We start from the raw sequence: 24,039 nt of genomic DNA, 5'->3' as shown, positions 1-24,039 counted from the left end.
TCAACTAATGATTTTCATCAAGCATAATTTGTTTTAACCAAAAATTAAAATATTTGTATAAACATTAGTGTAGTTTCGTCATTATGCCATTCAATGGCATTTATTAAACAATATATAATCAGTATTAAATTAATAGAATGCAATAGTGTCAATAACTAAATCCATTGTCAATTTAACTGTAGGAGATTAAAAATAATAATTGATAACAGTAGTGGTCGAATTGAAAAAGAATTATGTTTGATGACAAAAACAGAACATACTAATAATTAAATGACTAATGTTGTTTACTCAAAACTAAAAGAAAGTGGTACGAAATGGACCCCAACGGAGGATAGCAGAGTTCATGGTGTGAATGCAACAGTTCACAGAAACGAAAAGGACAATACAATCAAACTAATTCTAAGGGGTATGAATGTAATATCCGCAACAAATAAAGGTTAAAGGGCAATCATTTGTTCTTCTCTCTATATAATGTAATGGGCAAGGACAACCCTGCTCATCACACAACACAAACTCACCCAGCAAATCAAAACTCTAAAAGATTTTCCGACAGTAGCTCTCTGTTTGTTTTAATCTCTTAGATCTTTGTAACAAACTATAAGAAGAAATGGCCGGAGCAAGGAGAGAAAGGATCAACGGCGGCAGCTTATCACCGAGGACCGGCGGACGTTCGATCCCAAGGAGGGGTAAAGTAAAAGTGGCTATCTTGGTCGGAATTGTCCATTCTGTTGCTTCTCTTTTCTCTCCAACTAGTCGTAGAGCAGCCGCTGCTCACTTGTCTTAGTCTTAGCTTACTTCATTGTCCTAAAAAGTACCCGAGTTTTGGTTCATGGGTTTGTAAGAAAGAGCTGGAAGGATGTGAGCTTTGTGTATTTTTTTTCTTTTTGTTGTTAAGGCTCATCTTCCATTTGGAAATGTATTAAAGCTTGAATACGAAACAATAATATTGATATGAATAGTATTAAGTGTATCTCTTTTTCTTTTTAATTTTATTTTTCCATAGAATCGGCTAGTTTTGTTAAAAAAAAAGAAATATTTAAAATTATAAGAAAATATTAAATTATAATCATAAATTAAACACGTAACTAATATGTGTTTATAATAATTGATTTAAAAAACTAATTATTTGAGATCATACTATATAAAGAAAATGTTAAATGCTTAGTCAATAATAATTTAGTTAATATTGAGACTACGTAAATAATTTAACTAATATAAGCGGTTGATATCAATATTAAACCCAAGTTACGAGGTCTTATCATAAACCTTGCACAATTGAGTGACTACATAAATAATTTAGCTAATTTAAGTAGTTGATATCGATATTAATCAATGAGTATTAATACTATACGATTAAAAAAATGGTATTCTTGGATAGTATCAATACTAATTTGATATACAAATACCCTAAATCATCTATTTGGCATCGATACCAAGATTTGGGTACAATGTTACAAAGGCAATAGTGATACTTAATTCTAGTGTCAATATTAAAATGACATATTATTATTTGAATTAAACTTAGGGTTCGCTTGTTTCACGGAAAATGAATTCTAGAAAATGAATTTAGTAAAATGAATTACATTTCCTGGAAAATAAATTCTGGAAATCATTTTACAGTGTTTAAATGATTAATGTAAACCATTTCCCATTGATTGGTATTTTTTTAGAAATTATTTATTATAAATATCAAGTATAATAAATAATATTTTATTAGAAAATAATTATTATTATTTTTAAATAAAATAATTTATTTAAGTAAATATTATTATTAAAATATTATTTCTAAAATTTTCTAAACAAATTTGTTAAGACTTATATTTTATTAAAATAAAAATTTTATAAATTATTTATTAAAATAATAATAATATTATATTATTAATTATATTAATTACTTATTAAAATAAGAATGTTATTATAATTAAAAATTATACTATTAAAAAATTATATTATATTCTAAAAATTATTAATAAATATATTTTATATTTTTAATAATTTAATAATATTATTTTATGAAATTATAAATGAAAATAATTTTATTAATAATTTATTATATATTATTAAAATAAAAATATAATATCATATACTATTATGGTACAATTTAATAAATTTTTATAATACTAATAAAATATAATATTATATGATTAAAATTATTAATAATATATTTTAATAATTAATATTTTTTATTAAAATGATACTAAAATAGTATATTAATATTAGATATATAAAATAATATTGTTTTGAGTATTTATGCTTTGAAGTGAAAAGTTTGGAAAACAACTTTGGAAAAATCAATCCGTAAGTCCTTTTTCAGAAATGCAAAAGAAATTATGTTGATCAGGAAAATAAATTATGTTGACCATATGTTTTCCACCAATCAAACACTGAAAAATGAGGAAAATGTTTTCCTAAAAACTAATTACAGGGAAACAAACAAACCCTTATTGGTATCGATACTCTCACAAGTAGTATTGATACCTCCTATTGATTTAATATCGATATCGCTTATATGGTACCAACACTAAATGCACCAAATAGTCAAAATCTTGTTCTAAACTTATCTTAGACCCATTAAACCAATCATTACGCATACTTATCAAAATATGCTCTAAACATATAAGGATCACATATGATTCATTAAGATCATTAAGCATACTTATCAATTACATATCAATCAACATTTCATCATGGATTATGCATGATCTCATACCAAACTCACCTTATTATTCATATATTAATGCTTGGTTACATTCTTACTACTTTATCAACATAACATGTTTAATCTTCAAATATCATATCACAGACATGCATATTTAAAATGATTTATACAAAACAACAATATCAACTTAAACATAACTCAAAATGTCATTTCAACAAACATTACAAAACCAGATACATAGCCACCATACCAAGAGTTTAGCAAAATAATAATTACACTAACAAAAGTTTGATGACTACTTGTGACCCACTAAATGTAATCCTGAACTAGAATGTGAAAATTGATGTTAAAAAATAATTAAATAAACAAGGTTACCTATATAACAATGATCAACACAAACAATACAATACATTAACTCAAATGACTACATCTACTTAATCGAAGTTGCATAGATTGCCTCAGATTATAGACTTTTTTAAACTCTAGCTTTCCTTTCCGATAACGAATCTTCATCAAATTCCCTTGCTCTAGCAACAGAGAAACCTATATTTATCGCCCAAAATTAATATTATCATAAATCCTAATTTAACATAAACCCTTAAATGGGATCAACTTCTAAGATTTCACATACGTTTGGAGAATGATTAAATTAATAATATCATTCAATATGAAATTCTATAAGTTTTTATTTGTATACTTAATTTAGAGTTTTGAACGCTTAAACTATTTAAATCCCTAAATTCATGTTTAGAATTTTAGATCAATTTTCTTTAATATTTTGACTTCTCATTATTTAAAATCATTGTTATAAAAAATTTATAAAAAAAATATTTTTATAAAAAAACTTAATTAAATAGATTTTAAATATATATTTTATAAAATAATTATTTAAAATAATTTAGAAGATTTTATAATTTTTTTAATGAGATGAGTAGAGTATATATATTTTTTACAAACTAAACGACCTTAAAGATTAAAGGAATAATGGTTATCTCTAAAGATTTTAAATTTAAATATAATATCTATCAAAAATTTTAAATATTTATTATTAATGAATTAAAAAAATTCAAATAAATATTATAAAAATTAATAAAAGAGAATATATATTGTTCAAAGTTAGTGGGAAAGCGACGGAACACGTGATTTAAGTGGAGACATGAATAATTGTTGAACATTAGATTAAAAAGCTGAAACCTTGTTTTATATTATTACAAGACAAAGAATCTTTATTTGTCTATGTCTCTGAATGCACCAACTCAGCCTTTTGCATTTATAAATTTTGTGTTCACACTTCACTCGGTACTTGAATTGGCCGGTGACTGTTGAGAGTGTGTATTGTCGTGCGTGAAACAACTTTGTTATTATCCTTAAATTTATAAAAAAGATAACATTTGCCTATCCATTAAAAGAGATGAAAAATATAAAATAATTATTTTTTTAAATAAAAAAACAATTATACCGATAAAATATAATTTGTTTTGTCCTAGTCCATAATATATATATATATATATATATATATATATAAGTTTATGGTTTTGAGGATGAGTTTACCCTTCATAACCTTTGAGTATAGGGATATACATTCGATTAAGTCGAGTTGATTTTGAATTATTTAAGTTAACGAACTTTATTTTATAACTCAAAATTTATTTAATTTTTTTAGTTTAGTCTATAAAATTTGAGTCGATTTTTTTGAGTTTATATTTAAATTTAATTGTTAATATTTATAATATTATGATATTATTTGATTTTAATTTAAACAGTTTTCTATAACAATATACAATACATATATATTTTTTTCATATTTTTTACATATGATATACATATATCGTACATAATTGAGAGGCTTGACTCAAACTTGAAAATTAATCCATTAATTATTAAAAAGTTGAGTCGATCTAGTTATGTTTTATAACTCTACTCGAATTTAAAATTTTTCGAGCCGAGTAGAATTTATAAAATTACGAGTTGAAATAATTTGATTCAAATTTTTTTAAGTCGAGCCTAATTGAAAATAATAATTTTTCAAATCAATTTTTACTCACGTATGATTGAGTAAACCAAAACCTTACAAAGGCAAAGTTGTAAGTTTACACAAGCACTCAAAAATAAATTATAAATTTTCAAAAATTAAAATATTTTTACAATTATTTTAATTTATAAATTTTAACATACTAAATAAATATTTATCATTATTAATATTTAAAATGTAATTTTATTGTTCTTTTAATTTTTAAATTTAAAATAAAAAAAATTATTTCCTTATTTTTATCCTCCAACTAACATAAAATTAAATCAAATTTAATAAAAAAATGGTAAAGTACACTGAAAGTCTCCCGACTATAGGATATTATTTTGTAGAGTCGATCGACTATTAAAAGTTATAAAGCAGTCCTCTGACTATAGAGAGTTACTTTGTTGAGTCCCTCAACTATTAAAATTTATAAAATAATCACTCAACTATTCATTATTTTCCAAAATCATTTTTTTCATTAAAAATAATTTTTCGTCTAAATTTGATGTTGACATGTTGATTGAGATATTATTATTTTTTAGATTAAAAGATAATATTTTATCATATTTTAGTCAGCAGGTTAATATCTAGCTTAGACTAATGTTAATTTTTTAAGCAGAAAAAAATTAGTTTAAAATATAGTAAATAATCAAATGATCATTTCGTAACTTTTAATAATCGATCATATCAATAAAGCAACTCCCTCCCATTAAAATATTATTTTATAACCTTTTAATAATTAAAAGACTTAACAAAATAATATATTATAGTCGATACATATTACCAGTAAAAAAATATAATATAGTGATTGGAGATGCACTCCGACCGAGAAAAGAAAAGCACTAGTGGTGTGAATGCAACAGAGAGTCTTAAGTCACAGTCAAAGTATCACAGCTGGCATGACTGTAATATTTGCAGGAAACAAAGGGCAATCATTTATTCTTCTCTTTATATAAAGCAATGGACAACACCTGCGAATTGCGCAACAGATATCATCTCTTAGATCTCAGAAGAAATGGCTGGAGCAAGGAGAGAAAGGATCAACGGCGGCAGCTCTTCACCGAGGACCGCCGGACGTCCGATTCCAAGGCGGGGTAAAGTAAAAGTGGCTATTTTAGTCGGAATTGCCCATTCCTTTGCTTCTATTTTTACTCGCAGAGCACCCACTAGTCACTTGTCTTTGCTTACTTCTTTCTCCTAAAAACAACCCAAGTTTTGATTCTCGAGTTTGTAAGAAAAATATGAGCTTTGTGTTTTTGTTGTTGATGTTCATGTCTGCTTTGTACAGCTTTTAAATAAATGAATTTTCGCTTTCCCCCCCCCCCATCTTTTACTGCATATTAATTCATAGACAAGGTTGAAATAAAATATACAAGATCAAAGAGTAAATTTGGAATCAAATAAAGATTTATAGTGTAAAAGACTTGAACTCATTAAACACCAATCAAAACCAACGATTCTTTCATGTTTAGCCTATCCTGGAGGCATCTCTGCCAGAGACCAACGTGGTTTATCTATGTTTGTTGAAAATCTTTCAAGGAATGCGTCTGGTTTGTCTATGTTTGAACATTGAAATGGGGGGTTTTGTTGATTTTACCTTGGATTGCCGAAGATCCAAGATGTTTATAGACAAGGATCTCCTGGAGACATGTCTTCGGCACTAAATGCCTTGCCCCCATCCTGTTTCCCAATCCTCTTGAACACCTCCACCAGATATTTACCTTGTCTTTCTGCAACCTGAGCTAGAGCTGGAAGGACAGGCTTCCCTGTCTGTTCAAGGAAACCGGCGCAATTGCTGAGTGCAAATACATCTTCCACTGAAGGTACATGCAACCATTGATCAACACCAATCCTGAATAGCCCTTAGAAGTTAGTTAAATCCGATCCAAGGAGGGAAACATATTCCGGTGTTTAATTTCAATCTGTCACGAATTACATGAAGAAAGGGATTCAAAGTACCTTCTTCAAGTGATTTGTTTCATACTGACGTAGTCCAACATCAAAGGATGACAAAATCTCATTTGCCTGATTAAGGTATAGATATTGGCAATATCAGCATCCATATATACATATGTTTCTTATAGAAATATGACAGAGGGATTGCTTTGTTGGTCCTGAATACTTCTATAAGTGTGACCTTGATGTAATCTTTTACAAGACTGTACCTCTCGTGGACATCTTTCATTATGAAATCGTTCAACTCACCACTGAACTCGACTCCTGTTGGGCCACCCCCAAAGATAACACAGTGCAATAGGCGTTTCTTTTCTTCTTTGGATATGCCTGCAACAACAAACTGAACCCTAAGGGAATGTATTCGTCTATAAAAACCACTAATTATGGTAGTTGGAACCGAGACAGAGAGTCCTCGTTATGGGAGGTTCTTGGCATGATTCTATATAACAAGCACAGACCAAGGATTCAAAGGAGACACCAGATAGAAAAATCTATGGCCTGAAACAAATCACTCACCTGGATTTTTCAGTGAGCATTAAGTTCAAAAGAAGTTTATTCCTTATTTCTTGGGCTTGTTCCTTATTTCTTGGGCTTGTTTCACTTCACGAAGGAAATAAGCATTTACTTTCACACCCTTGATACTGAAAGTTAATGGCTTGGCTCCAGCGGCAATTACAAGTTTGTCATATGCAAATTTAAATCAATAAGGATCGTGAGGTAGTCCACCATTGCTCGTTGCCTCACAATAATGCAATATGCCTGTCAAGGTATGTGCTTAAAGGTTTAATAACGCATGACAAGCAAGTTGCCAATGAATCTGGTATATATTAACTCACTTCATGATTGTTAGTATCAAGGCCTATGCAAGAAACAAGATAGAAGTATGAGTTGGAGCTTGAATGCAGACTCTATCAAGGAAAAGGGTGAAGACCATGTGGTTTCGAGGTGATATGCAAATAACATCATAGATTCTGGTGTAAATCCCCTTGAGGAATCGGCATGCTGCTCATCTGGTACCAAGGACAACCACTCTAGGCTTTTCACTTGGCTTGGTTGCCTCTTGTCCTGGGCTAAAGGGAACTGATAATGTGGGGTTATCCTAATTTCCCTGCTCCAAAAACTCATGTAATGTAGTCAAGTTGCTGTCCACATTGCTTTTTTTAAGGGAAGGAAAGAAACTGTTGTGGTCGGATACTCTTTCAGAGAAGGTATTTCTCTCTCTCGTGTAATGGCCGATGGTACCTCCGGATCTTCTCAAGCCACTCCTGGCAACCCGTGCAAGTGCCAAGAAGAACTTGCTTTTGTCAAATTCTACCAAGACCCTTATATCTGCTCAGGGGGTAAAAAGGAAAAAAAGAAGAAGATAAGCTACGAAATTCCAATATCGCGAAAGGCCTGATTTGAGGCTATGCAATTCCAAAGGCCATGTGAGTATCAATATTCAATTTTGCTTAAGTTTTTTCTACAGTAGAAGGATTTTGAAAGATCATACCCGACATGAGAAAAAGAGATTTGGTACAACATAGCCTAAAGGGATATCAAAGACCTAACTCGAAATCTAACGTCATGTAGGGAATGCTATCATATGCTAGTGTCTTCAATTTGTACCATTCGAATCTTTCAAGTTTTAACCATGGAATTCCCATACTAATTGTCATTGACTAGTGATAATGATAGATCGATGCCAGGATACCAGTACCACGAGATTATGGGTCATAAAGAGTCTCACAAAGGTCAAACACATGATACAACAAGGTTAAAACAAACTGACTGGCCACATTAACCAAAGATAGTTTCAAGTCATTACATGTGAAAAACATTTGCTTAAGGGAGTGACAATACCAGCTAAAACCCATCACAAAACACTACATATGAAGAAAACTTAATCGATCATTGCCAAGAGAGTTCTGAATTTGCAACAAATGTAACATTAGAAGCAACGACAATTTGTACAAATAAGATCAAAAATGGGGGGAATAGCAGAATTTACAAAGTATAAACGACAAAGTGGTAAGAAAAGTGGACATCTCTTTCAAGAATCTTCGTTTGGTTACTGGGATCAACATGGGAAGACTACAGAGGGGGCTTAATCAATATTTGAAAATGATAAATACCCTTCTATTAATAAAAATGAAGAAGCACAATGAAATGTTTAACCTATGAAATCACAAACAAATAACCATTGCCTCGTATATATATACGTACAAAGCTTAAGGACAAAAGATTCCTATAAAACAAAGAGTTTCGCTACAATATCAAGTTTGACAAACTTTGGCAAAGTGAATGCACATTTGTAACCCCCCCCCCCCAAACAGAAAAATAATATCAAACACATAACATACACATATACGGTGAAGCGGTAGAAGGAATTGTAATAAATGAAGAGCCTTTAAGCACAAAGATCTGCTTAACTGAAAACAAGAAAAAGAATACTTTGGAAATATTTGAGCTTTCTGTTGTTGACGTGGCGATTGCACCCAAGATTCTTGGAAAGGGTTTTAAGAGAAATGTTAACGGCGTTGCTTTTCACACTAAGAATAAAAAACCCAAGAAAGTTTCTTTCATGATTGGTGATGCTGTGAGCTAAAAGAAAATAAAAATACTAAAATGAAGCATAGATCAAGCTCTATGCTCAAAGCCCAAAGCAGCCAACTTGAGGCGCAAGGAAGTTTGTTGAGCAAAATAAGCATAACATATTTTGACGATATAGAGATACAGAAATAATATACATTTATAAAGAAGAAAGCTGCGGTATCATATTATGTGAGCTGACAATGAGAAAGATAAGTGCAGGAATATACGGGAATGAATCTTTCCCTTATTCATCGGCTCTATACGACATAGTTTCGGAGCATTCGATGATTTTTTTTGGTTTGTTTAGTGTGCTTTTCTAATTGTCTCAATATTAAAAGGGAATTTTTGTTCACCTTATCGAACAGTTACGTTTGCAAGGTGTGTGCATTAATAAAATTTCTATAATCACCTTAAATTATTTTAAAAAATGAATAAATATTATATATAATTACACGTTAAAAGTTTCTTCATGAAAATTTAAATAAGTTAAACGTTTCTTCATAAAGAACAAGTTGAAGAATTTAAGAGAATTCAATATAATTACACATTATGAATTAAAGACTTCAGTAGTAAAAGAGTTATTATTTTTTAAAGTTTCGAATTTGGTTGAGTCAAGTCGAGTAAAAAAAAGATAGAGTAGATGAGTTTTATTTTATAACTCAAATTTGATTTTATTTTTTTAAATAGAGTTGAATTATGCAGAGTCCTATTTTTCAATCAAAATCAGATGGACTAAAAGCATAAGGGATCAATCATATAATTTACCCATTTTATAAGATCCAGGTGGCTATGGCTGCTAGTGCAGTGGTGACAAAAAACGCCAAATCCAAGCGAAGACGTCACTGTTGTTTCATTGTTTGTCTCGTCTCCCACGTTGTTGCTGTTATATGTTTATTGTTTTCATTGTTGTTTGAGAGCAACATAGGATGAATCTGGTGAGCAAAGGAAAACAATGGGTTTCAGGCTTTCAGCCATGTTTATGATGAACATACAAAAGAAATACGTAAAGCCTGTTAAGTTTTTTGTTGTTGTTGTTGTTGAAAGAATCAGTTAGTTTTATCAAAAAAAAAGGTAATATCCATGATTATAATAAGATTTGCAATTACAATTAAAAAAGTTAAAATTCTATTGAACAGTAATATTTGATTTGATTTTTGTCGAAGGGGGAGAAATGGAGAAACTAATCCCTCTATTTTAATTACGGAACTTGGTCCTTGTATATTATAAACATTGAAATCAATCCCCTTTAAAACATAAGCCCCAATCCAAACCATACAAAGAGAGTCATCTCCCTCCAAAATCTTTTTAATTATCAACAAACAACATGCTTTATTCCAGCCAAGAAGACTCTTCAACCCCAAGCCACCTTCGGACTTGATAGAACATATTTGGGTACAACTGACACGAGCCTTTCTAGCAGAACAATCAATACCGCGCCAGAAAAACCTCATGAACAATTGTTCAATCTTCCAAACCACAGCCTTAGGCAATACGTTGCATGCTCCAATGATTCACCATGCTACAAAGAACAGCTTTGATCAACTGCAACCGACCTCCATAGCTGAGATTCTTACTAGCCCACTGCCCCAATTTACTTTTAATCTTGTCAACCAAAGTCGAACAATCCTTGTCATTCAGTTTCCTTGTAACTAAGGAACACCCAAATACTGAATTGGAAAATGCCCCAGCTTAAACCCAGTAGCAGCCTGGATGGAGCTAATCTGATCATCAGTCAAGCCACAAACAAACAACTCTGTGTTGGCAGCATTGAGCTTTAGGCTAGAAATATCATAAAATAGCACTAAGACACTAAGAACCCCTAGAACAGAATCTATGGAGCCATGGCAGAAAATTAATAAGTCATCTACAAAGCTTAGATGTGTAAAACTCGCCTTCCTACACTTAGAGTGGAATCTAAAAATTCCCTCCTTGACAGCCTTATCCAGAAGAGCAGAGAGCACATTCATGGCCAGAACAAAGAGATAGGGCGATAGAAGATCACCTTGTCTAACCCCTCTCTCACCTCTAAAAAACCCACCAAGCTACCATTGAAGGAATCTGAAAATCTAGAGTTGGTGATACAAGTTTCAATCCAGCCTTGAAGGCTAGGAGGCACACCCACAGCTTCAAGAACCTTCAACAAAAAATTCCAGCTAACAGAATCAAATGCCTTTTTTAAAGATCTATCTCGATGGCTCACCTCAGGGAGAGAGTCTTACGAGAATAACCTTTAACCAATTCCTGTGCCATTAAAATGTTGTCAACAATACTCCTACCTTTGATAAAAGCAGATTGGCTTGGATAAATCAAATTAGGAAAATAAACAGCAAGCATGCTAACAAGAATACTAGTGATCGTTTTATAAATAGGCCGAAAATCTTTTGTTGTAGAAGCATTAGGGACTTTAGGAATAAGGACAATGGTTGTGGCATTAAATGCGGGCAACAAATAAGAGTTTTGAAAGAAAAACCTCACATCTATAATAAATCACCCCTAACAACATCCCACGCAGCTTTGAAGAACCCAGTAGTAAACCCATCAAGACCTGGACTTTATCATCCCCTTGCCTAAATAATGCCTCCCTTATCTCAAATCAGTCACCTCTTTCTCCAACTCAGGGCCAACAGACTCATGTAAGACCCCATTCAACAAATCTCCAAGAACATCCACAGAGCAGTCCTAAACTTGAGGATCAGACCTTCCAATAAAATTGGTGAAAAACTGGATCATTTCATTAGACATGACTTCAAAAGTCTCCAACCGATTACCATCACAATCATGAAGCAATCTAATTGTATTATTTTCCCTATTTCTATCAACAATAGAATGAAAAAATCTAGTACTTAAATCCCCTTCCTGCACCCAATGAACTTTAGCATTTTGCTTATAAAAAGAAATCTAAGCAGCCTCCAACTCAATCAACTCAGCCTGAACAACTTTCTCACATTCTAAATCACTGCCGCCATGAGTCAAATTGAACAACTACACCTGCTCAAGTTGAACACTCTTAGCAGCCGCTCTCTTTGAAATATCCAGTGGCGGAGCTACAACTTGTCGAGGGTGGGCACGTGCTCGCCCTTAAATCTAAATTTTATTCAATTAGTTACTTATTTTATTAATATGCCCACCATGAAATTTTATTTGTACCTGCCCTATCTAAAAAATTTATGTTGTTAACATATTTGTTCCCACCCTAAAAGATGATTTGCCACTGAAAATATCCCATCTCCCATTGGGCAGCTCAAAAGTTGTGACTTCACCTTGTCTTGATCTGCTTTGGCCCTTAGATCATCATCCAACCCTTATTCTAATTTAAGTGTGGTAAGTCTATACATGAATGATTTTAGAGAAGAACACCTTGAAGTAATGAACAAAATCTTGAAGTATCTCAAGATGACACTTGGACATGGCCTCATTTTCAAGAAAAGCTGGGTTGGTGAGTTAACAGAGAGGAAGCCTACCAACGGCTACTGCTCTTTTGTTTGGGGCAATTTGGTCACTTGGCGAAGCAAAAAACAGTTGATGGTGTCTAGAAACAGTGCTGAAGCAAAGTCCCGAGCACTAGCCCATGGGAGTTGCAAAGGTTTATGATTACAAAGGTTGCTTACAGAGTTAAAGCTTAATTAAAGTGATCACTTTGATTTGCAAAGTGAACCAATCTGCCATCAGCATTGTAAATAATTTTGTTCCTCGTGATAGGACTAACCACGTAGAGATAGAAAGGCATTTCATTTTCGAGAAAGTTACAGTGGTGCAGTTATAATGAGTTTTTGCTCGCACTAAAAAATTACTAGTTGATGTTCTCACCAAGGCACTTCCAAGCAGGGTTTCAAATCGCGATCTCGATCGCGTTTTCGGTCATTTCGAGTTTACCGTGATTGTGGCTGTCACGGGCGCTATTGCATGTAACTCGGACGCGGCAAAATCACTATTTCACAGGCGATATCACGTTTTCGGACCGTGATTTAAAACCCTGCTTCCAAGCACCACCTTTGATGAGTTAACATTCAAACTGAGACTCTACAATATACTCTCCAGCTTGAGGGGAATGTAGATTGTAGACGTGTAGGGTAAAGTATGTATTGTACAGATTAAACATTAGTAGTTACGTTATATCCCAACTCTTATCTAAATTGTTGATATAGATAATGTAGATAAAGTCTTAACTTTACTGAGTTTAATCCTAGTCTAACTCCTTGTAACCAGCCTTTTAAAAGGCTGATTATTGAATGAGAAAAACTAGAAGAAACAGCTAGTTCTCTTCACCAAAACACCCATTATCTACATGTACCAGCAGTTATTATAGACTGACAGTGATGATAATAGTTTAATAGTGACAGTGATTTAATACACTTTCTTCTGTATTTTCTTTTATTCGTTTAATACTACCTTTTTACCTAATATGGTGGGAACAAAATAATAGATGCTTGAACAGGCTTCTTGCATCACCAGAAGCATTAACGGGGAGGCTAAAAGTAGTAATAAGAATGAGGCTAATGCATAAAAGATATCACACCTAGAGATAGACGCAAGATTTTATGTTAGGGGATAAACTTTTAAAATTTTAAGAATTGACTAATTTATAAAATTCTATGGTGGGTGAAAATAGATTTTTAATAGAAAAAATTAAATATATGATAATTTTAGTTTTTTAGTCGCCCCTCGCGTCCATCTCTGATCACACCCGACTTTTTAAATCGAAGTCTTTGTGGAAATTGGGAGCCAAATTCTGATATGTTTTCATAAACGGATATTGGGTTGTTATCCTGCTGTTTTGCTGCAGTTGCACATAACTAATGTTTTTCTTTTGTATGTGTGGCTGTTTTTGCTTCACATAGCTTATGCTAATCTTTGATACTGATACAGTAATTTAACGTATATATTGTCTGCTGTAGCAACTCAGCTGCTTCTTTGGATAAATTAAAAGAAAACTGTAATTTTGAAACTCTCCTTCAGCTTGGCCTATTACTTCTTTTGTGCAGTGGTGGGGGCCTTATAGCTTATGCTGAGGCAAACACATACAATGGCAGTCAGGGCCACATTGCTCATGCTGATGCAACTGCATCCGATGGAGGTCATGCTTTATCTGAAGTAGTTCCCAAGAAAAGAAAGCGGTGCTGCTAGGAACTGGGTGGGCAGGAATGAGTTTCTTGAAGAATCTGAATAACCCTACTTACGAGGTGGAAGTTGTGTCTCGTAATTTCTGTGTTTACTCCATTGCTACCAAGTGTTACATGTGGTAAAGTAGAAGCCCGCAGCATTGCTGAACCAATTCGCAACATCATCATAAAGGTAATGTGGATTTACTATGAAGATGTAAATATATTGTGGAATTCAGAAAAATCAGCTCTAGATGGATGCTGATTATGGTTTTCCTGCTTCATGTTTGAGCAGAAAATGTTGACATCAGTTTCTCTGAAGCTGAATGTGTCAAAATAGATCCTCAAAATAAGAAAATTTACTGTCGCGCTACTACAGATAGCCATTCAAAGGGGGAGAAGAGAATGCAGTAGACTATGACTACCTTATTATAGCCGTGGGAGCTCAGGTTAACACCTTTAATACTCCTGGTGTCATGGAAAATTGCCATTTCTTAAAGGTGATGTCTGTTTCCATACTGCCTTTAGAATTTTGGGGTTTATGGTGATAAGAGCCATTTCCATTTCATATACCAATATGTTTGTTTTCTTTTCTTTCATTTTAAGCAACGTGATTCTCTGTGCAGGAAATTGAAGATGCTCAGAAGATTCGTAAGAATGTTATTGAGTCCTTTGAGAAGGCAAGCTTACCAAGTTTAAGTGAAAAGGAAAGGAAGAAAATCCTTCACTTTGTGATTGTTGGTGGTGGCCCTACAGGTGTAGAATTTGCTGCAGAACTTCATGACTTTGTCAACGAGGATGTTGTCAAACTATATCCAAAGGTCAAAGACTTGGTGAAAATAACACTTCTTGAGGCTACAGATCATATTTTGAACATGTAAGAATGCGAAGCCTAATATTAATATACCAGTACATCGATTTACTTTTGCGCATATTAACATGAAATAACTTAAGAAAACATTTCGAATTCTTTACATTCAAGGTATTTATTTCACAATCTGAAGTTTTCTAATGCTTCTAATGCATTCTTGTTTTCAGGTTTGACAAAAGAATCACAAATTTTGCAGAAAATAAATTTGGAAGAGATGGCATTGATGTGAAATTGGGGTCAATGGTCACAGGAATAAATGAAAATGAAATTTCTACAAAAGCCAGAGGTAATGGCAAAACAACTTCTACTCCATACGGTATGGTTCTCTGGTCAACTGGCATTGGGCCTCGCCCTCTCATAAAGGAGTTTATGAAGCAAATTGGTCAGGTGATATACTTTTGTAACTAAGTTATCTCATTGAAGTCTTTACATCCTCCACTAACTGTGTTTTCGACGTCACTCTCACAAGTAATTTTGTTTCTTCTAATTATACTCACTGTACGACTATTGATTCTGTTGTAAAAGGGTAATAGGCGTGCTCTAGCGACTGATGAATGGCTGCGAGTTGAGGGATTTGATAACATATATGCACTCGGTGACTGTGCAACTATTAATCAGCGGAAAGTCATGGTACACATTTGTAAACTTCTGCTATTCCTTGATGATTTTTGGTTATGGCTGTTATTTTATTTTTCTTTCTTCTTCCTCTTCTAAATTCCTATAAAGTATAGGAAGATATAGTAGAAATATTTAAAAAAGCAGACAAGGACAACTCAGGAACACTTACAGTCAAGGAATTTCAAGAAACCCTTACTGATATTTGTGAAAGATACCCCCAAGTGGAGCTTTATCTCAAGAACAAGCAGAAGCGCAACATTGTTGATCTTGTGTAAGAAGCCAATGGGGATGCTGCTAAAGAATCCATGGAGCTCAATATCGAAGAATTTAAAGCAGCTCTGTCTGAAGTCGATTCTCAGATGAAGAATCTTCCTGCAACAGCACAAGTAATTATTCTACTTAATTTTGCAGTCGGACTAAAATAATGCCTAACACGTTAGCCATCTACAAATGTTTCAGGTTGCAAATCAGCAAGGTGCCTATCTTGCTAAATGCTTCAACCGTATGGAAGAGTGTGAAAAGAATCCTGAAGGTCCTCCTAGGTTCAGGGGAACAGGTTTCCATCGGTTCCACCCCTTCAGGTACTTATCGACTTATATCCCGCCTCTGTACATGGTTGTTGTCCAAGTCAAATATTATCTATTTAAAGAGCATCATTTTCCATCTTATACTTGCTTGGGGAAAGCTATGAATATAACACCTCAAATGTGATGCTTTAGTACATCAACCAAGGAAAAAATAACCCTTGCCATAAACGTTGGTGATGGTTGTTACAGGTACAGGCACTTGGGACAATTTGCTCCTTTGGGAGGGGAACAAACAGGTGCACAACTTCCTGGTGATTGGGTCTCTATCGGACACAGTTCACAGTGGCTCTGGTATTCCGTCTACGCAAGGTACGAATTAGTTTTCTACTCCAAGATTCTTTCTTTTCCATGTTCAACATCAGACTTGTTAGTCTAAAATGTATTCTTTTTTACTTTAAACTCAGCAAACAAGTTAGTTGGCGCCCAAGGGCATTGGTGGTCTCGGACTGGTTGAGGCGTTTTATTTTCGGGAGGGATACCAGTGGCATTTAAGAGTGTCACTTTCAAAGCAGCTTATATTAAACATGACAAGGTCTACAGTTTTGATGGATTGCTGTAGGAAAAAAAGAAGTTTTTTCCTTCCCCTTTTTAGCAATTCATTCATTTGTCAATAATTGCTGCCTTGCAACAGAGCTTAGGCGGTTTTGCAAATAAATTTTATTTATTTTTTGTCCCGAAACAAAAATTCTGTTATCAGAAAACTTTATGCTGTCTAAACAAAGACTTGATAGATCATAAAGATTAAAAAAATTCAGTTTAGTTGAATTATTTTTTTGGAAATGGGTTTTCTTCCGGTTTTGAGTTGGTATGAAAACAGACAATAAGATGGGAAAGTGATGAAGTTCTTGGTGATGAATGATTCAATGGGAAAGTGATGAAGTTCTTGAGTATAGGGGGGGGGGGTCGTGTTTAGTGACAACAACGATTAAAAAAACGTCGAACGTCGACCACGTAGGCAAAAGGAGGCTGACAATTACTAATTTGAAGTAAGATTATAGGATTTTTGGTTAGATAAGATGACTAACTTGAAATGCTAGACTTTCTTAACGATAGTTGATGTTAGTAATTGTAGTGAAACGAATTAAATGTTCAGTGTTTATATTACAAGTTTTAAAACTTGATGATCAAAATACAATGCCTTAAAAATTCAGTGATTATTTATTTATATAATTTACACTCGAAGAAATTACAGTTTTTAAGGGTTTAAAATATAACGTGAATTTGTTAAAACAATTAATTCATTAATTGCAAAACAGAGGAAGATGGTTTTATTTTTTGGTTCAACGGAAGATGAAGTTTATTTATTTATTTTTTGGATGAGTTTGATTTCTATTAATCTAAAACCAATCAACAACTACGTAAGTGTAACTTTAAATATGTGTTATCTATATCCTAAGTGTACAAATAACATTTTTTAATTAATTACTTATATTCAATTTATTAGTCGATTAATTTAGATTATGTTTTGCAGAGGTTTATGTAGGTCATGAGATGATCATTCTAATCTAATTTGTATTATTTACTCACTATATAAGTCGACAATATAGTCTTACTTCTTACTAGACCCTAACCTAAGAGGTTGTTTGATAAAATAAAATGATTAAGCACTGAATGATTCAATGGCCTGAATGATTCAATGGCTCTGTATGAATTGGCTCTGAATGTGACATGTTGTTTGATAATGGTTCTGAATGTACAATCTGAATTATGAATATTTTCATTTTTACCTTCATATTGATTTATTATATTATAGATATGATTGTTTAATAAGACAACATGTGAAAAAATATGTATTATGGTAAAATATCGGATGCTTAATGATTCAGAATGTACTTTAATGCTGAATCATTCAGCAATGTTTTGTTGTTTTATTCAACATAGTTTCATTCAGAGGTGAGAATCAAACACGCTGAATGTTGAACGGTTCAGCATTCAACGTTGAACGGTTCAACATTCGGCGCTGAATCGTTCCATTCAACAGTAAACAAACGGCTCCTAAGTTGAGGGTGTTCCATTTGCCTTGAGTATGATATGTTTATAGGTTAAAACCCGTCTGATACAATTTTTCTTATTGTTTTTATTAAAAGAAAATAGAGAGATAACGGAATATTATATATATATATATATATATACGGGGTATTGTAATAATTAATGTATAGGAGAATTATAATATTATTTCAAACCGGATCAAATTAGAGAGAGTCTTTCCTCATAAACCTGAATTCAATATAATTTTATCATTTACAAAATTTAATTTGAATTCGAACGTAAAATTTTCATTATAACATGTCGGGTTTTAATAACTTAAGTATCCCTAATTATTATTGATGTAACATACAAAAAATTATGAAACCAAATTTTCTTTTATTAATCTGGGTGATTACAAGATAATATATATTCAAAAAACTTTTAACCATTTAACAATAAACACTCAAACATCCCTGTAGATGGTATGCTCCAACTCGGGACCATTATGGATAACAATCACCCCTTTAACCACTGAAACCGCTTGGTTTGTGCAAAATCATACGTATTTAAATGTTTATATTTCATTTCGTAAAATATAATGTTTAAAATCTAAAGAGGCGAAAGCTTTCAACTGAAAAGCACTCGTGTTTTACATGCCAGAAGAACCGATGGCAAGGAAAGTAAGCATAAATTGGGATAGTTGAAAAGGGCATTAAATCCCCATGATTTCAGGGTTTAATCACATGTTTTGAGGTTTCTATTTGCATCGATCTGTCGCAATTCATGGTCTCCTGTTCATATGTTCACAGATAGCTACAATAGAGTGCCAAAAACCCATTAGCTTTGCCACCCTTGGCTCCACCTGTAGTAGTAGCAGTAGTCTTTATCATGACTGCTCAAAGACGGTAAGAACTCAGTGTAGAATTAGGAGAAAGTCGATGTGGGATATTAATCATATAATGCTTTTATCTCATTATTTTGTAAGCACATATACCATATTTTACTTTGACAAAGAACACATCTTTTGCCTTTTTTTTTCTTTAAGGAAAAAAAAAGTTCAGAAAATGAATGATAGCTTTATTGCCAATATGATAAATGATATTGCTTCATGTCAACTTCCTGTTGACAAGGTGGCTGCTGAGATTGTTTAAAATAAGTACATGTGCAAAATTTATGTTTGGAGTATGAATTTAAGAAATTATCCGATATTCATAATTATCATAAAATTATAAAATTTTCGAGTTGTGAAATTAAATCATTATAGAAAATATAAAGAAAATACATAAACACTTCTCGATCTATCCCTGACTCAATGAATCTAACAAAGAGATTAGGGCTTCATGGGTTGAAAAATAGAAATTAGATTTGCTCAAGTATTTGATAAATAATTCAGATCATCTGAATTTAAATTAGGCATGTTGAAATATGAATATTTATTTGATTAAAATAAACTATTAAATAAAAATATTCTGATTTAAATATAAATATAATTTTACAATTTCTCAAACCGAGTTGGACTTTAGAACCTCTTGAAAGCAAGCTACTTTCTTTCTTTTGCATCAAATGGGAAGGGAATCCTCATAACTTAGTGGTCCATAAAGGCTTTGTTTTGTTGTTTCTCAAAGTATTAAAATCCCACCACCAACTTTGTCTTTTTTTTATTCTAATCGGTAATTTTTCTAAGTGATTCTTAAATACTATATTCATTTACTTGTTAAATAAGTAAAGCCTTGTGATTTCATTTTCAATTCCAAAAAGAAATAAGCAAAGTGAGATTGAAAAAAAAACGAAAAACACTTTGAAATTAAATCAAATTAAGTTCAATTTTGAAGCATGACACGAATATATTTATTTTTATCAAAGTTATATTCTTTTATGGTCGAATTGTTTATCTATGATTAGAGATTTATTCAGAATCTAAGACTACTATGACTAACCAAATATGAACAAGTATAAAATATGTTAATGTCATAAATAGAGTATAAATTTTCATTTTCTTGCTTTACAAGAATGAAGTTGGTGAGATGTTCTAAATATTGTAGACTTTGGTCTCCTTACAAAAGTAAAATAGAGTACAAGTTCTTCTAAAATTATTAAATTTAAGTTAATGCAATATAAAAATATTTTAACTCCTACAATAATAAGATTATAATTTAATCTTAAAAATTATAAAATTATAATTCAATTTCGACTATACCTTTAAATCCCATAAAATTAAGGAAAATTGATTAGCATTGAGTGCACCATATGATGCATGTATGAGATCAATGCCACGAAGCTAGTTGTGATACCCGTACCATCAACGGCCAAAAATTAATGGTAAAGTAAATCTAAAAGTCTCAATTCTTGGGACCATCCATTATCTATTAATACATCAGCCCATACAATTAAACGTTCATCTTCTTACCTTGTACAATAAAAGTCTCAATTCTTGGGACCATCCATTATCTATTAATACATCAGCTCATACAATTAAAAGTTCATCTTCTTACCTTGTACAAATTCCAATACTATTAAAATTGTCCAACCATATCAACCGGTGGAAAAAAGTAGCAGAAAGTTGATCGAATCTGATCAGATTTTAAAAGAAGAATTTAATTGTAGATAGGTGTCCCAGAGCAACCCATTGTAAAACACATTCATATCTATACATAGTAGTACAGATAAAATCATCATAAAATTGATGAAATCCCTATGATCAAACACCCTCAGTACTTTTAATCTTCCTTTCTCAGTTGCATTATCGCACTTGAGTGTTTTTAGCTACCCTTCTAACCATTGTTGTAAATTTGTAATGGCGTACAACATTTATACCCTTATCTTCTTCCTATTGACTTGTCATTGTTACATTACCCCAAAAGGTCACCACTCTAATCTAAATGTACACCATTAAATCATCTGCATTCATTGCCTCTCTTTCTCTCTTTTTCTGATATAGATTACCTTTTTAGTTGGTTGGTTTGACTCATTTCTTCAAAGGAAGCATTCAAATTGAAGAAAAAAAAAGATGAAATCTAGTGTGAAGCAGGCTGTTGAGGTTATATCTTCTTTGATTTCCCTTTCTCATTCCATCAAAGTTTTCAATGTTAAATGGCAACTTATTCGAAAGAAGCTTGAAGAGTTGAGTTCTGGGTTAATGGCTGTCGAGAGCTGTAATGATTCAAGTGAAAACACTGCAGCCTTTTCCGATTTGGTTCCTTCCATTTTGGTTACTGTAAACGAGTGTTGTGATCTTGCAAGAAGATGCGTGGATCTTTCTTACAGTGGGAAGCTCTTGATGCAAAGCGACCTCGATGTTATGGCTGCGAAAGTCGGTCTCCATGTTAAGAACATTTCCGGGATTTGGACTGCCGGAGTTTTAACTCACGGTTCCGCCATTGTTGTTTCCAGGCCCGGTCTCGGTGCTTGCAAAGACGACATGAGGTTTTACGTGAGAGATTTGTTGACGAGGATGAAGATTGGTGATACAGAAATGAAAAGGCAAGCGTTGGTTAGTTTTATCAAGTTATGGATGAAGACGAAAGGTATGTTAAACTCGTAGCACTTGAAGTTGGTGACATTGTGAAAGTTTTAGTCGATTTCCTCGATTCACCGGAGATGGAGATTCAAGAAGAGGCTTCGAAGATTGTGTCTTTGATGTCCGGTTTCGATTTGTACAAAAGGGTTCTTGTTGAATGCGGGATTGTCGGGCCGTTGAATCGTGTTTTGGAAACCGGAAGTCGTTTGAGCAGAGAAGGAGCTGTTAAGTGTCTTCAGACATTGACTGTAAATTCAGACAATGCTTGGTCTGTTTCGGCTCACGGTGGGGTGACAGCACTGTTGAAGATATGTTCGAGCAGTGAATTCGGAGGGGAACTGATCGGTCTCGCTTGTGGGGTGTTGAGGAATCTTGTCGGTGTCGAAGAGATCAAGAGGTTTATGGTCGAAGAAGGTGCTATTACGACATTCATCAAGCTAACTAGATCGAAAGACGAAATCGTGCAGATAAATTCAGTCGAGTTCCTTCAACATATATCTTCCGGGGACGAATTGGTTCACGAAACCGTTGTGAAAGCAGGAGGAATCCGAGCGTTGGTGCGTATTTCGGATCCGAAATCAGCAACCTCCTCGAAAACAAGGGAAGTAGCATTAAGAACAATCGAGAATCTCTGTTTTTCATCACAGAATCACATAAACATGCTGATGAACTACATGTTCACAGACCATTTACTTTTCTTCCTACGCAACGGTGAGGTTTCACTTCAAGAATTGGCACTCAAGTTAACGTTTAGGCTTTGTGGCACATCGGACGATGCTAAAAAGACAATAGGGGACGCCGGTTTCATGCCAGAGCTCGCCAGATTGCTCAATGCCAAGTCGTACGATATGCGCGAAATGGCAATCGAAACACTCTCGAGCTTAGTCTCGGTCCCGAGAAACCGAAAGAGATTCGTTCAAGACGACAGAAACATCCAGTACCTTCTTCAATTGCTCGACGAAGACGAGGGAATTTCGGGCAACAAGCAGCTCTTACTCTCCATATTAATGTCGTTGACAAGTTGCAACAGTGGAAGAAGGAAAATCGCCAGCTCTGGCTATCTAAAGAACATAGAAAAACTTGCAGAAGAACAAGTCTCTGACGCCAAAAGACTTGTCAGGAAGTTGTCCAGCAATAGATTCCATAGCTTTTTGAGCCGTTTCTGGCATTCTTGAGTGTAATTTTTGTTTTCTCCACTGTATATTTTACATAAGTACTGTTATTACAATTAACCATCAGAAAGAAAAGTGCAGTTTTCTTGCATGTGGGAAAGTTATGGAAAAACCAGAAGGACATGTGAACAGTGGCAATCAAGCTTTTTGTATCCTGTCAATGTGGGACAAAAGGGATAGTGATAGATGAAGGTTCTATCTCTGTTTGCTTGTCATTTTGCCAACACTAAGACAATTTACGTTTTTTAAATTAGATTGTCAAACTATGGTTTCATACCCCCCCAATGTTGGGACCGAACTATATTGTTAGGGTACACAAATATAATGGCGATTAGTTAGCCAACTTGATTTTCTGACAGGCTGGGTTGGAGTCATGAAACCAGACATGGAAATTTTCAGCCCAAATGTGTTCCACGCAGCTAGCTGATTCTAATATCAATTGCTTTTGAGAACCTCTTGAATGACTCAAGAGAAATGGTATTTACCAAGATCCAATGACAAATGCCATTGTGGTCCTGCCTGCAAGTGGAACTAAATAACAGTAGCAATATTATAACTCTAGGAAGATTTACATAGAGTCAACTACACACCATTTTCATAAAACCTAGATTTCCCTTTGTTTAGTTTTGTTGTTGGATTTCTTTTACTTTCTATATAAATCTTGGCATAATGCCAAAATTAATCCCGATGTTATTAAAATAATCATTTTGGTCCCTATTGTTAGAGCATTTTTGCCCTCAACGTTTTATTTTGGGGTAGAAAGGTCTATATGTAGATGAAATCCGTTAGTTAACAAATAGTTAACACTTTAAAATAGAGGTCTTTTGACCCTAAAATAAAATGTTGTGGGCCAAATAATCTAGAAAAAAAAAGGAGAGAGAATAAGAGTCAAACTAACTATTCAGTCAAACATTAAGATTTTTTTTGCCTTAAAATAAAATATTGGGACTAAAATACTCTAAAAAGCAAAATAAAGGCTAAAATGATTATTTTGATAAACGTTG

At 33.1% G+C, this 24,039-nt stretch overlaps 1 protein-coding gene and 2 pseudogenes across 1 annotated transcript; 2 read left to right on the top strand and 1 right to left on the bottom strand.

The window, feature by feature from the left end:
* Positions 1-6,146: 6,146 nt before the first annotated feature.
* LOC120147263 lies at positions 6,147-10,654 on the bottom strand (annotated as a pseudogene).
* Positions 10,655-14,648: 3,994 nt separating this feature from the next.
* Positions 14,649-16,068, top strand: LOC120147273 (external alternative NAD(P)H-ubiquinone oxidoreductase B2, mitochondrial-like). Its single transcript, XM_039160689.1, has 5 exons — positions 14,649-14,802; positions 14,929-15,179; positions 15,341-15,560; positions 15,699-15,803; positions 15,905-16,068. The coding sequence occupies exons 1-5, from the start codon at positions 14,779-14,781 to the stop codon at positions 16,064-16,066; spliced, it is 762 nt and encodes a 253-aa protein (XP_039016620.1). The 5' UTR covers positions 14,649-14,778; the 3' UTR covers positions 16,067-16,068.
* On the top strand, positions 14,706-23,104 carry LOC120147271 (annotated as a pseudogene).
* Positions 23,105-24,039: the final 935 nt, after the last annotated feature.

Source organism: Hibiscus syriacus, unplaced genomic scaffold, assembly GCF_006381635.1.
Source record: "Hibiscus syriacus cultivar Baekdansim isolate YM2019G1 unplaced genomic scaffold, ASM638163v2 tig00110934_pilon, whole genome shotgun sequence".
NCBI lineage: Eukaryota > Viridiplantae > Streptophyta > Magnoliopsida > Malvales > Malvaceae > Hibiscus > Hibiscus syriacus.
Note: the sequence above shows the minus strand (reverse complement) of the source record. Positions and strands in the feature narration are given on the sequence as shown.

Bases quoted from the DNA above. Each gene is read 5' to 3' on its own strand.
- LOC120147273 (XM_039160689.1), top strand. From the start codon at position 14,779: ATGGAAAATTGCCATTTCTTAAAG. The intron at 15,561-15,698 runs GTGATATACTTT...CTGTTGTAAAAG, and splicing joins TTATGAAGCAAATTGGTCAG to GGTAATAGGCGTGCTCTAGC. The intron at 15,804-15,904 runs GTACACATTTGT...TATAAAGTATAG, and splicing joins TTAATCAGCGGAAAGTCATG to GAAGATATAGTAGAAATATT.